This window comes from Protomyctophum parallelum (assembly GCF_964188405.1).
Source record: "Protomyctophum parallelum genome assembly, chromosome: 12".
Classification (NCBI taxonomy): domain Eukaryota; kingdom Metazoa; phylum Chordata; class Actinopteri; order Myctophiformes; family Myctophidae; genus Protomyctophum; species Protomyctophum parallelum.
In genome coordinates this window covers 28001313-28014983 of record NC_139712.1, presented here as the reverse complement: position 1 = coordinate 28014983, position 13671 = coordinate 28001313, and the positions used below count along the sequence as shown (strand labels likewise).

Sequence of the window (13671 nt, the reverse complement as noted above, 5' to 3'; positions counted from 1 at the left end):
AACTGAAATTAAAATATTTCAAAATTAAAATCAAAATTAAAATATTTCCTTTCCTTTTTTTAATGAAAAATAAAATAAAAATAAAAATAAATAAAAAATAAAAATGTAAAAATAAATGTCAATAAAATAAATACATTTAAATAAATAAATTAATAATACTGGGAAGTTTACCTAACGTAAAAATGAAATATTAAATGTTATTTAGTTGGGTTTTGGTAGAATGGAGGCTATACTTGAGAAATGGTGGAATCGGAGTCTGACAGTAATTGTCGTCTTGATCCTATATTTCTTAATAATGTAATATTAAATGTAGAACTCACGCACACATGCAAACACAGAGAGAGAGAGAGAGATATCAAAGAACAGTGTGATCTGTTCGCTTTGGAAAATGGTGAAATGATCCTTTAAGGGGAAAACATTCTAAAGGGAGAATAACTAAGAGTTTACACTGTTGAATGGTCATGGTCAAGATAGGATGTTGTGACCATTCATAAATTGAACAAAACAAACTTGGGACCCTTCCTAGCACCTAATAATTGGACAAGCACACACACACGTGCACTAAGACTGGGAGGGAGAAACATGCACGCACACACACACGCATACGCACACACACACAATATACACACCACCGGCACAGGATTCACACACACCCCCACGCCTCCCACTGACATTCCAGAGATAACAGCACCCTCTAAAGTAGGGAGTGTCCTTTCAACCACACACAGACACTAATGGATTTAAAAAGAGCTATTATTAATTTAAAAACAATGGGAATTAAATAGTCAAATTTAATTATGGTATTAATAATCTTATATTGTTTTGGGATGTTAAAAAAATTGAATGAATGAATTAGTGTTAAGTACTGGGAAAAGCATGTGAATGAACACCAGTCTGTTTATGGATCGTTATAAGGTAGAAAATTTACCCTTGCATTGATCGCTCCGTGTCGACTCGGAGGAGAAAGCAAGAATAAATATTATATATACATTTCCCGCACACAATGAAGCGATCGTTCTACACCGAGTGCTGGAAAGTAGTTACGATTCACAAACAGACCATGCTAAAATAATTTATGACATGATAAAAAGTTCCGCTACTTTGTCTTAAGTTGATAAGCTAAAATGAATGCCTCGCTGCTCGAGGCGTTATCAGGGGAAGAATTATAATGACAGTATAATCTAAAGAAAGACAGAGAAAGACATCAAGCATTGATTTACTTAACTTGTATCGTAACCGAAGCAGACAATCACTGTCCGGAGGAAGAAGGAGCCAGCAGTAGAGAGACAGCCGGGAGGAGGGTTGGTTCTGTGGAGGAGCGTTCCGACCCTGGACAAGCCAGGCTTGTCAAACCCCATGCGTCGATCGCTTGTCCACAGATCCGTGAGAGGTCCATGAAGTGTTCACTACTGTTGAGCCGTGAGCCGTTCACGGACCCCAAAATAAAAAAGTCGCTTGTCCGTCGAAATCTGATGACATGCATTCCGATACAATGGCGAACACTGATCACAAGAAAACTCCATGCTCAAAAAAATTGCTCGTCTGATCCTCCTTGTGTGTGTCAAGTGAATTTGAGGAAGTGAATTAATAGGCCTGGTTGTTTTTCTTTTCGGAGCTGCTAATAGAAATTAGGCTTAAAACTCGTTAAAGGAGGCAAGATTGGACCAAAATGATGGATAATTTTAAATGGAATCCATCTTTAAAATAATGATACTATGTAAGGACTGTATAGGACTGTATAGGACTGTATAAATATCAATAAACAATAGCTTAGGATCGATAGCTTGAGAGCTAGAGCTAGAGAGAGCTCTGGAGCACCGGAACTGAATAAATACTCTAGAAAGTAATCTAAGTACCATAAATACTCTCTACCAGAATAGAAGCAGAGGGCTTGTAACTTTACAGAAATGGATATAAAAACCATTTAGGCTATGATGAGTAAAAGTCAGAGTATAACAGAGTTAACCAATATACCTTAGAATGAATTGACGGACACAAGAAAGAGAACTCAGACAAGCAGAACTTAGAGGGAGGTTCGATCAGATATATTCACCATTGTTCCGGGAGAGAAGAAGACATGTCATCCGGACAGCGTTTCACAACGATCTCTGACCATGTTCAATTAAACATGGTTGATATAGCATACCGTAATCAATACAACGGACAATGTGTTGAACAACAAGGTTAAAAAACATATTTGTTAACAAATGGACAGATAATGCAAGACGTCACTGAATATTGCATACAGAAAATATCTCACGGGGCAGAGATAGTCCTGATATGAATATCAGTTAGTGGAATCAGGTGACAAGGCAGAACGTCATTGAGTGCAGTTTACCAGTCTGTTAGAGCGAATACTAACTTTCAAGGGCAAAAACACAGAGGCTGGGTGTTTTGGCCAACGAAAACAAAACAATTCTTATCTACCAACGCTGGCTAGGGAAAAGTATTACTATCGAGACTCAGAACCATACTATTTTAAAGTCAGTGGGACAACCGGACATCAAATGTCAGTCACAGGGCAATTAGATTAAAAGGTCAAAAGGTCAAAAGAGCATTCACCCACAAACTAGACCAAATATATCTATCATCATGGTTTTGATGTATTGTGATCGAGCGGCTGGGCCCCGCCCGGTTCGTCAGTACGCTAGACCTCACAAAATGGTAATGGCAAGTCCCATTATCGGCCCGGGCCAAGCCAACCTTCTTGTAACCGTGGCATAGTTGCGCTCGTGCTTGAGTAGTTTTCGACTGACATACGTTACCGGGTGTTCCTCTCCGTCTATGACCTGCGAGAGCACGGCTCCTACCCCCGTTCCAGAGGCGTCTGTGTGGAGGACGAAAGGTTGGTTGAAGTTCGTGGCAAAGAGGACCGGTTCCTCACATATAGCCGCTTTCAGTGTGTGGAAAGCCTCCTCCGCTTCGGGGGTCCAACCTACGTGGTGGGGTAGGTTCTTCTTGGTCAGGTCATAGAGTGGCGCTGCAAGAGTGGCAAAGTCTTTAATACATTTTTGGTAGTAGGCAATGAGCCCCATAAATGATTTCACCTGCTTCTTGGTGATCGGTCGGGGCCATTCCCTCAGCCGTTCCACCTTCTTCCGCTGGGGTTTGACGCAGCCTCGTCCCACTGTGAAGCCCAAGTATTCTGTCTCTGTCAGGCCGATGCGACCCTTTTTGGCGTTGGCTACAAGCCTGGCTTTACGCAGCGCTCCGAGCAATGCTTCGAGGTGTTGTAGGTGTGACCGTCAGGTGGCGCTGTGGACCACGATGTCATCCAAATATGCTCCGGCAAAGTCACGGTGGGGTCTAAGGACCCGGTCCATTAGCCGCTGAAACGTGGCGGGTGCTCCATGGACACCGAACGGGGGGACGGTATACTGAAAAAGGCCCTACGGGGTGGAGAAGGCGGTTTTTGGCTTGGCCCGGGCCGATAATGGGACTTGCCAATACCCTTTTGTGAGGTCTAGCGTACTGACGAACCGGGCGGGGCCCAGCCGCTCGATCAACTCGTCCGCGCGAGCCATCGGATACGCGTCAAAAGTTGACACTTCATTCAACTTCCGAAAATCATTGCAAAAGCGCAATGAGCCATCTGGCTTGGGCACTATTACTATAGGACTGGCCCAGGGGCTATAGGATTCCTCTATCACGCCTAGTTCGAGCATTTGCTTTACCTCGTCCTTGATCGCTATGCGGCGCGCCTCGGGTATACGGTACGGACATTGGCGGACCACCTTACCGGGGGTGGTTTCGATGTCATGTTCGATGACGTGCGTGCGCCCTGGCCGTTCCGAAAACACATCCGCGCACTGGCTAAGCAGCTCCTGCACGTCCTGCCGCTGCGTCGGTGATAGGTCTTCTCCTATGGGGACAGGGGGAGGCGGGGAGAAGGTGGTCAGTGAGAGACGGGGGGAACAGTGCTAGGCGGGTGCCACTTTTTAAGGATGTTAACGTGGTATATCTGGTGCGGTCTGCCTGGCTGTCTCACTCTGTAGTTGACCGGGCCGATGCGCGTCTCCACCCCATAAGGCCCCTGCCACTTGGCCAGAAACTTACATTCGCTGGTTGGCACGAGGACGAGTACCTGCTCGCCCACCTGGAACTCTCTCACGCGCGCCCCCCGGTTGTAGATGCACACTTGACCCCGCTGTGCGCGTTCCATGTGTTCGCGCACCATGGGCCAGATTTTGTGCGCTCTCTCCTGTAGCCTGTCAACATGCTCTATCACACTTCTGTGCGGGGACGGCTGCGTTTCCCACGCCTCCTATGTCCAACAGTCCCCGGGGTCTCCTCCCATAGACCAATTCAAATGGGGAGAAACCTGTCGACGCCTGGGGGACCTCGCGAATAGAGAAGAGGACATAGGGGATTAGCTGGTCCCAATCTTTTCCGTCTATGTCAACCAGTTTCCTGAGCATCTTTTTCAATGTTTGGTTAAAGCGTTCCACTAAGCCATCCGTCTCGGGGTGATAAATGGATGCGCTTGATCTTTAGCCATTTATACAGCACGTTTAGCATGCGTGCCATGTGCAGTGGTCCGAAAGAATCTCCGCCGGTATTCCGACCCTACTAAATAGCATTAAAAGTTCATATGCTACTGTTTTGGCCGTGGCAGAGCGGAGCGGGATGGCCTCGGGGTACCGGGTGGCATAATCGAGTATTACCAGTATGTAACGGTGCCCTCTAGCAGATTTCGGGAGTGGCCCCACAATGTCCATGGCTAGACGCTCAAATGGAGTTTCAATAATAGGCAGCGGTACTAGGGGATTTCTATATGTGGGCCGCGGGGCCGTTTTCTGACACTCAGGACAACTTTGGCAAAAGACTTCGACAGCCCTCCCGGCCAGTAAAACCTTGCCAGTATACGCTCATAGGTTTTCTGCACGGCGAGGTGTGTGCCTAACTGATGCGTGTGCGCAAGATACAGCACCCGAGTGACATACTGTTTTGGTACTAGGAGCTGCTCTACTTCCTCTTCTCGCTTGTCCTTAACCACCCGGTATAACAGTCCAGCTTTACACATAAAGTAGGGGAAATGAAGTGCACTCACCCCGCTCTGCTTTTGTCCGTTGATGACGTCAACGCGCTGCCGCGCCACCTCCAAGTTGATGTCGCTCCACTGTGCTGTAGCGAATTCCCCTACACTCGGAGAGGAGGGGGTGTTCGCGTTGGGGAACTCAGCGAAGGGGTCCGCTCCTGGGGTGCAGGGTGGTCCGGGGTCCCCTTCGGTGCCGGGGTCGTCAGCGCTGTGGGAGCTGTCACTTCTGGAGGCGTCAGACGGGGCTCCAAACGCTGGGCATGCGAGTCGTGTCCCGCGGGGTGGCTGTGGTCTGTTTCGGCGGCGTTGGCCCAGTCAACCACTGGCCAACGCTCTTGAGCCGCGGTGCGCTCAAACAAGTCAATGGACATCTCGATGTCATCTTCTGGCGTGAGTTTAGTGAGTACTTCGGCTGGGTTGCGTGCAACGTTAGCCTCTCTATGGAGATGGCGCACTAACTCATGGACAGAGGCTTGTAAATTGTTTTGGCTCTGGAGGAGCGTGTCAATTGCTGGGTCTCTATCCATCTGTCCCGGAGAGGTTGGTGTGGTTCAGTTTGTAAAATCCCACTATTCTCCACCACTTGTGGGGGCTGAACGACACCAAGACACTCAAGGCACAGAATATCGCCTTTTGGCGGTTTTATTATTTACAGACCCGTGGGCATGGGCTTGAAAATGCGGTTAAATCATAACATACAAATCTCAACAAATGTCACTGGTGACAGCTCCAGGCTTTCCAGACTTTCCCTACGGGTGGCGCTGGCCGGCTCTGTCCCTACCAGGTGCTCACGGGGAATCTGTGTCACAGAGTTAATGTTCCTCCTGGCTGAGACACAATGACGGGGTTTTGCCCTTCCCCGTCTCAATCTCACCAGAGGAGTCACGAATGATCCGAGTTAGTATCGGGAGCGTGTTGCCGCCAGTGCATGGCCCGACCTGTCTCTCAGAGCGTCCTAGGAGAAGTTAGGGCAGAGGCAGCCTACATGTTGTCTCTCTGTCTGGCCGCGCAGGTGGCCTTGATTGGTACTCGTGAACTTGAGACAGCATGTAGGCGGGCACGTAGCGGCTGTCTACCAGCTGGCCGAGTGGTGACGTGGTCTTCTCGGCTGCACTCTGCCTCTCTCCCACTGGCTCTCTCGGGACCCATGCTTACCTGGGGGCCTGTTTCCTAGCGACATGCCACAGTATGTATACTTAAAGTCATGGTGAAATGGCTTTTTCGCTCATTTTACTTTGACATTTCAGTCTGAAACATTGGTTTCAACTAATCATAAGGTAAATGGTGCATTTATATAGCGCCTTTATCCAAGGCGCTTTACATAGATTGTGAATTATTTACATTCATACACCGATGGCGGCGGAAACCATGCAAGGTGCCAACCTGCTCATCGGGAGCAATTAGGGGTTCACTTCGACACTAACTCTGGGGGGAGCCCAGGTTCGAACTGGGAACCTTGTGGTTCCCATCCGGCCACTCTACCCCTGAGCCACTACTGCCCATCCCTTCAGGCTATCGAACGCTGCAGTCTCACTCACTGCACCTGTGTCCAGCAGAGGGCTAGTGTTTGTTTACCCTGTCACTCACGCTGCCCAAGGGGGAGAGAGAGACGGCCAATGTGAAGCATGTTTGTTAGTACGTTGCTTATGTTATTTCTAATCTGATGTTTTAGTGCGTTGATTACATTTAAAATGAGTAATGCACCTCGTCTGCCGTCTGGCCCTCGTCTTGAGTTGGAAATTATGTAGCAGCTGCCCAAGAGTGTCTCCCTAATTAAAATCAGGTGTGAGTGGAGGAAATCAGGTGAATGTAATCAAGATTCATTTATATTCATATTCAAGATTCTATCTGTCTTCACGCAGTACGTTTGTGTTTACCAGAAGCAATTAAAAAATGTAGGGACTTTTGATATATAAAATAGTATTTTTCACATCAAAAGTCATATATATATATATATATATATATATATATATATATATATATCCAATTAAGAATCTCTCTCTCGTCCCGTCTTCCTCTCGAAGCCCCGGCGCTGCAGTGTAACTTTGAGCGTGGGCTGTGCAGCTGGACGCAGGAGAACGGCGGCGGGGATGCGTTCAACTGGACGTGCGGCCAGGGCCCCACGCCCACCTTCAACACGGGGCCCTACAAGGACCACACCCTGGGCACCACGCACGGCCACTACCTCTACATCGAGTCCTCCGGCCCACAGGTGTTCAAGGTAGTGTTGAGTTCGTCGACTAAAAACTATGACGAAAGACGTTTGTCGACTAGTCCTACCTTTTTTTTTCACTGACAAAGTAAATAAAAACTTAAGCTACGATGACTAAAACTAAGACTAAATATGTTGACAATTTCATCAACAAATAAAAACTAGACTAAAATGTTAGGGAGGGACTAGAGATCCAGTAGAACTATAAAACAAGTTTGGTTGCGCTCGGGAGTTTCACTCTGAAAATAGCCGATCTACAAACTCACAACGCATCACGCTGCAAGCTTATAGATCGGCTATTTTCAGCATGCAACCAGTTGTAAAATCAGGCATTATATGACATCTAGGTCTGCTAAAATACATTTTAGTCGACTAAATCAACTATAGATTTAGTCGACTAAAACCTTTCAGATAACTAAAACGTGACCAAACCTAAACGACATTTCATTCAAAAGACTTGGGCTAAAAAACGAAATCGATAAAATGTGCTGTCCAAATCAACACTGTTCCAAGGACACGGCCGTGTTGCTGAGCCGGGTCTTCCTTCCCACCACTCTGCACGGCAAGGACCCCGGCCAGTCGCGGCACCCCTGCGCCTTCCGCTTCCACTACCACATGTTCGGCGCCCACGTGTTCCGCCTGGCGGTGTACCTGAGGACCACCTCCACGGGCCGCGGTCAGATGCTGTGGGTGCGCTACGGAGACCAGGGCAACATGTGGCACCGGAAGACACTCTACCTCAACAGTGCCAGGCTATTCCAGGTATGGGGGGCCTTGTTATTGTATACAGTATAGATCTATCTCCCTGCTCTTAACCCATTTTGACCTGAGATCAGATTCTAAAAATGTCTTCTACATCCTGACAGTTTTCTGAAAAAGCTATGTTTCTATGTCAGTCAAAAAATAGCAGATCTACAAGCTCGTAGCGCGCCACTCGGTGGCGCGCTACGAGCTTGTAGATCTGCTATTTTTCAATAGCTAAAGCATAACATAATGCTAATACCAAAAGGGGTTCCCGCTCAGAATGGTTAATGATGGCTGTCTAATTGTGCTGAGCAGGGAGAAAAGATATAGCAGAGCCTGAACGCCATAAAATATTATATCCACACCTCTCATTCTATAATAAAATATTGGTTCAATCTATTTGAGGTATCTGACTGAACTGTAACTTTTTCGGGAAATGGAACAAATGCACTGTATTCCAGTGGATCCAATGTAGTTATTATTCATTCTCAAGCTCTTGTTAACTCATTCGCTGACAACACCGACATCTGGTGGCTGAATCTATACTCGAAGACCACCACTGTTCAATGTTAACCGTCTTATTTTGAAAGCCGTATCACTCGGAAATTGAGAAACAGGAAGTAAAAACTGGCCATGTAACATGTCCCGCGAATGTTATTGAATTCACCCAAAACATACATTTTGTAACCGGCGATCATATCATTTATAGAACCACAAATCACCACAAATCAAGCTTGTTTTGACGGAATATGCCAGCAGACTTTTCACTTACTTTTTCTTTTTAAGTTTCCTTTTTCTTTCATCGCACATGTTACGAGTATGTGCAGAATAGATTTGTGAAGCACAATCAATATATATGTTAAAACATACGTCCAAAGACGATCTCGGCGATATCTACTTTACCAAATGGGTAAAGGCGTCAAAAGACAATCCCGGCGGCAAATTGGTTCAATATAAAACCCACTTCACGTAATCTTATTTTGTGGCTATCTTTGCTATGTTTGTCGGTTTGTGTGACACTGTAGTAGGGCATTAATTAACTAAATCTAAATATGGAGATACTAGGTTTTTTCAGCAAGAATCTGAGAACAAATATAACATACTTATCTGATTAAAATAACTAGCACCTGTCTGTATACTGTGTGCAACATGTAAAGAAACAAATTAGTCAGAACTTCAAAGCACTGGCCGAAAGTAAAATCCTCTCCACTCCTCTTCCACAATCTCTGAATGCTATATAGAAATCCAAGACAGTAAGCTGTGATCTGTTTTGTCATTCCTGTTCATGAAAATATATCTTAAAATATATTTACAAATATCTGTTAAGCAGCAAGCTTAGTCGATGATTTTAGATTTATATTTGGATACAGCATGCGCGACTGTAAAGATAAAATGGAAGTGTGAAGGAGGCATCGCATCCACTTTATCCCTTGGTTATTTTCAGAGCTTCCATGCACCAAACCGTATGATGTAAGCGTTTGAAAATTGTGGGAGGCCACAGTCTGCCTCACAAGACTAGAAAATGACTGATTTTTATAATACACCCCACCCGCTGATGGCTGCTCTGTTCTCCACCATAATAATTGAGAACATTTAATTAGCATTACTCAGACCACAGCGAAGTGAAGGAGCTTGTTCTATGTCTGAGCTGATTGTGACGTCCAATGAGTGCGGGTGGCTGCAGACGATAACAGCCTCTTGACATGCTTATACGTCTACAGGTTCTTGTTGCAAATGGCTTGTTCAAGATGTGAATACTAATGTAACTGCAGGCAGTTCAAGACTTACCCGTCATCACGGAGATTTCAAGTGGATCCGTTTGACAGGTTAATTGACCACGAGTCAGAAGACAATTCATATGAAGACAAGTACATTGTATTTTGATCTACTTCTGAATGGGTTACAGAATTGAAATGATGAAGTAAAATAAAAGTTAACAGCATTAAGGGGAGATTGTCTAGACTTATAAACTAATAGACTAGTCTAGACTAATAGTACTTTACTTTCTTTCTTACTTACAGTACGTAAGTAAGTTACGTACGTAAGTTACTTAAGTAAGGGAGGTGTAGTTACTTACTAACTACACCTCCCTTACTTACATAAGTAATACGTTAGTCCAGACATGAAGGAGGCTAGGTTTGCCATTGCGGAGGTGTTTGCTTGCATCGCAGTGGGTGGCTGCTCTCATTGTCTTCCTGACATATAGCCAATAATACTATCAAAATGCATACATAAATTAAGGGATGCGCTGTGTTGAGACAGCCAGACACGAACATAAAGTTATTCATTCATTCATTGTATAGCAGCTTTAACCGACAGAACTTAAAGCTATTCCGATTCAACTGAAAGAACAATAAAATATATTCAAAAGTCTGTCACACACACACACACACACACACACACACACACACACACACACACACACACACACACACACGTCTGCTTTTGTATTTTAATATGAATGTTGCAGAGGGATACGTTAATAAAGATATCTATCTATCCATCTATGTTGTTAGATTTTAATCGAGGGTACTGTTGGTGATGACTTCCATGGTGACATTGCCATAGATGACCTGTCGTTCCTGGACTGTGACCCATATGAAGGTAAACACTGGAACTATGCAAACCAGAATCGGTGTCCTATGAATGTCATTTCCATGTAACATTTACTACCAGGCGTTGTCATTCCACTACAAACTTACGAAGCTCTATCTAACTGGAACAATCTTCCGCTTTCACTCAGATCCATCTTGACCGTTTCAGGACTTCACTGTTCACACCTCGAAACAACCTGTTCATGCTTTTAATACTGCTTTGGATGGGAAATCATTTTCCCTTAAGAAGTTTACCTTGCAGAGTGTGGTGTTTCAGTTTATTTCTGACTTGGATACAGGTCATAGTACTGTTCTCCATTCAGTTTTTGTTTAAAATGAGTTGAGGTATGAGGGTATGGGTGGGAGATGGTGAGCAAGCTATACTGTACCTGTCCTACACACTACACAGTACGTGTGTATTATGTATTTGTATTCTATGTAATATTACCTATGTGTATTGGGGTGCATACTTCGTTTAGATGAGTCATTGGTTAGACATAAGGTTGGTGGACTGCCCCGTGGGAGGGTTGGGGTGAGGGTTTGAGATAGGTTGTAGGACTAATGACTGGTCTGGTCTAACCTATTTATATACAAATTGTGTGTTTGTATTGCATGTAATGTTTTACTTATGTGTATAGGCCCCCCTCTAAAAATATGTTGTATCTTAAGGGGCCATCCTCTCAATACATTCTGAACAAATTCTGACCACAGGGGACATACCGTCGGTGACACCCACCACCGTTCCGATGACCACAGAAGCCCTCCCCACTGTCCCACCCCACAGCTGCCCCAACGGGGAGTTTGTGTGCGGGGTATACAAAGAGTGTGTCAACCAACGCCAGGTGTGTGACTTCAGACACGACTGCTCGGACGGCTCTGATGAAGCGAACTGCGGTGAGCCACAACACCACCGTCAACAATGTCCAGACGATCACGTGGATATCATTGTTGTACACTGCATCATCCAGAGTGTTCATTTAACTGTGAGAGTTTACATTTTGGACTGGAAGAATTAAATTACACCTTTTTTCTTTCTTCATAACTCTTCGAGCAGTGGTAGCCAAATAAAGTACCTAGGATTTGATTCTATTTGTATCTAGACACTCCTGGTCAAATTCTACTCAACTACAAGTGCACTCTAAACGCAAGGCTTGCTATATGGCTGAAAACGGGTGTGAGAGGCCAGCGTGAAACACAAATCAGACCCGTCTGAACTGAGTGGTATAGGAGTGGCTAGCACCACTCAAAGAAATTGTCCTTTACTTAAAAAAGTGCAAAACATGACATGGTGAAATAAAGGGACATAGAGAGTGGACAATTGTGGTCCTCGGACCATCACTAACACTTTTTGCATCTAAAAAGAGCTTTCATCTGTCGGCGTGCAAGCCTTTTTGTTGCGAAAGTCGCTCAGTCAATATTCAAGTTTCTTTTTTGTTTGTTTGTTTCTTTTTTGTTAGTTATTTAGTTTTTACCGGGGACAATGCACATGAATCGACAGTGGTTAGCTGCAGTTTTCACAACAATATGAATGTGCCAGAGCTATACTGCCCTACAAAGACAAAAAACTACGGGGTTGATATTGGGTTTAATACTGTTTCAACTGGTCAGACGAATGAGATATCGGGACGGCAAATAAGTGATATTACACTAATTGTATATGTTCTTGAGGTAATTGTTCATCCCCCAAAATCACAAAGGCTAATTTTACTTTTCTTCACAAATTTACTTCACAAATCGGTATGTCCAAAAATGTAGTTACTAACTTACTGCACTTTGGCTTTGTAGGGCACTATACTGTAGATAAGAGCTCATTTCCATCTGTAGTCCCCTGAGCAGGCTATTAAAATCACTATCTCTCTGTGTCTGTCTCTATACTTGCTGTCTGCAGTGAAGGAGTGGTGTGATTTCGAGGAATCTGACACGTGCGGCTGGAGGAGTTCTGATCCCTGCTCAGTCTCCATTTACGTGTTCCACTGGTTTCCTGACCAGGGTGCCAGCATTCACGGCGGGGAGGAGTTTCACCGGCCTGTCCATGACCACACACTGTGAGTCCTGACTCACAATCTATGAGTCATATCTAGGGTTGGGATCCGGAATCGGAGGAACCGGATCCAACATTGAGGAATCGGAGTTGGATCTATCACATTTGGTAGCGTTTCCGGAACCGGTTTTATCACACTGTCAGAGCTGGATATGTAGACTTCACGTCTGTTATACAAATTAATACAGATGTATGCTGCGCGGCCCTCACACACTGGCGACTGGCGCTCAACACAATTTGGGCAAATATGGAGATTTCAGATTTGTATCTGTGGGCAACACACTGCATATTTTGTCATAGGCTATTTTAAGGTGTAATAGTGAGTAACATGACATGAACATGAACAGTGAGGTATTGGTGGCGTGTTGTTGCTAGTGGTGGCTGGCATGGGTCCTTATTGGTAGAGGTGCTCCGATCACGTTTTTGGGGCCCAATATCGATCACCGATTTATTTTTATTTTTTTGGTGTTGGTGTTTGTTTTGTGCATGGTGAGATGTGTGAAAACGGTGTGGTTTGGTAGGAGAAGGCGGACGGATAAACGGGGTGCTGGGCGTTCAATTAGTGTGGCAAGATTACAATACTGATGGTTCTCAAACATTTCAAGGACCACCTTGAAAGGAGGCCCCTTTTCCACCAAAATAACTTATAGATTCTTGGAACCTTGGTGCTTTCATGGAACCGGTGGCCATTCTTTTGGTTCCATTTCTGAATCAACTTTTAGGGTTCTGACCAATTCATTTTCAGTGGAAACACTCTGAACTGGTTCAATATTAGGCGGGGAAGAAAATCGAACCTGTTCAACCCCAGTGGAAAAGGGGCCTTACCGACCTGTAAGGGTCCATTTGGAAACAACTACCGGTAACGCTAGAATCCTAAGAAGGGATCCCAACCCCAGACATATATCTCTCACACACACACACACACCGATGGCGGAGGAAACCATGCAACGCACCAACCTGCTCATCAGGAGCAATTAGGGGTTCAGAGTCTTTCTCAAGGACACTTCGACACTAACTCTGGGGAGCCCGCAATCGAACTAGG

At 45.0% G+C, this 13671-nt stretch overlaps 1 protein-coding gene across 1 annotated transcript in view; it reads left to right on the top strand.

Annotated features, from left to right (window-relative positions):
- The window catches only part of malrd1 (MAM and LDL receptor class A domain containing 1), a gene marked incomplete at its 5' end in the record, with an annotated part of 101539 nt that overhangs the window by 20361 nt on the left and 67507 nt on the right, over positions 1 to 13671 (top strand). Inside the window, 5 exons of the mRNA XM_083778384.1 lie at positions 7063 to 7259; positions 7764 to 8012; positions 10511 to 10598; positions 11300 to 11482; positions 12477 to 12633. Of these exons, the coding sequence (XP_083634510.1) occupies positions 7063 to 7259; positions 7764 to 8012; positions 10511 to 10598; positions 11300 to 11482; positions 12477 to 12633 (874 nt within the window). The remainder of the gene's footprint in view (positions 1 to 7062; positions 7260 to 7763; positions 8013 to 10510; positions 10599 to 11299; positions 11483 to 12476; positions 12634 to 13671) is intronic.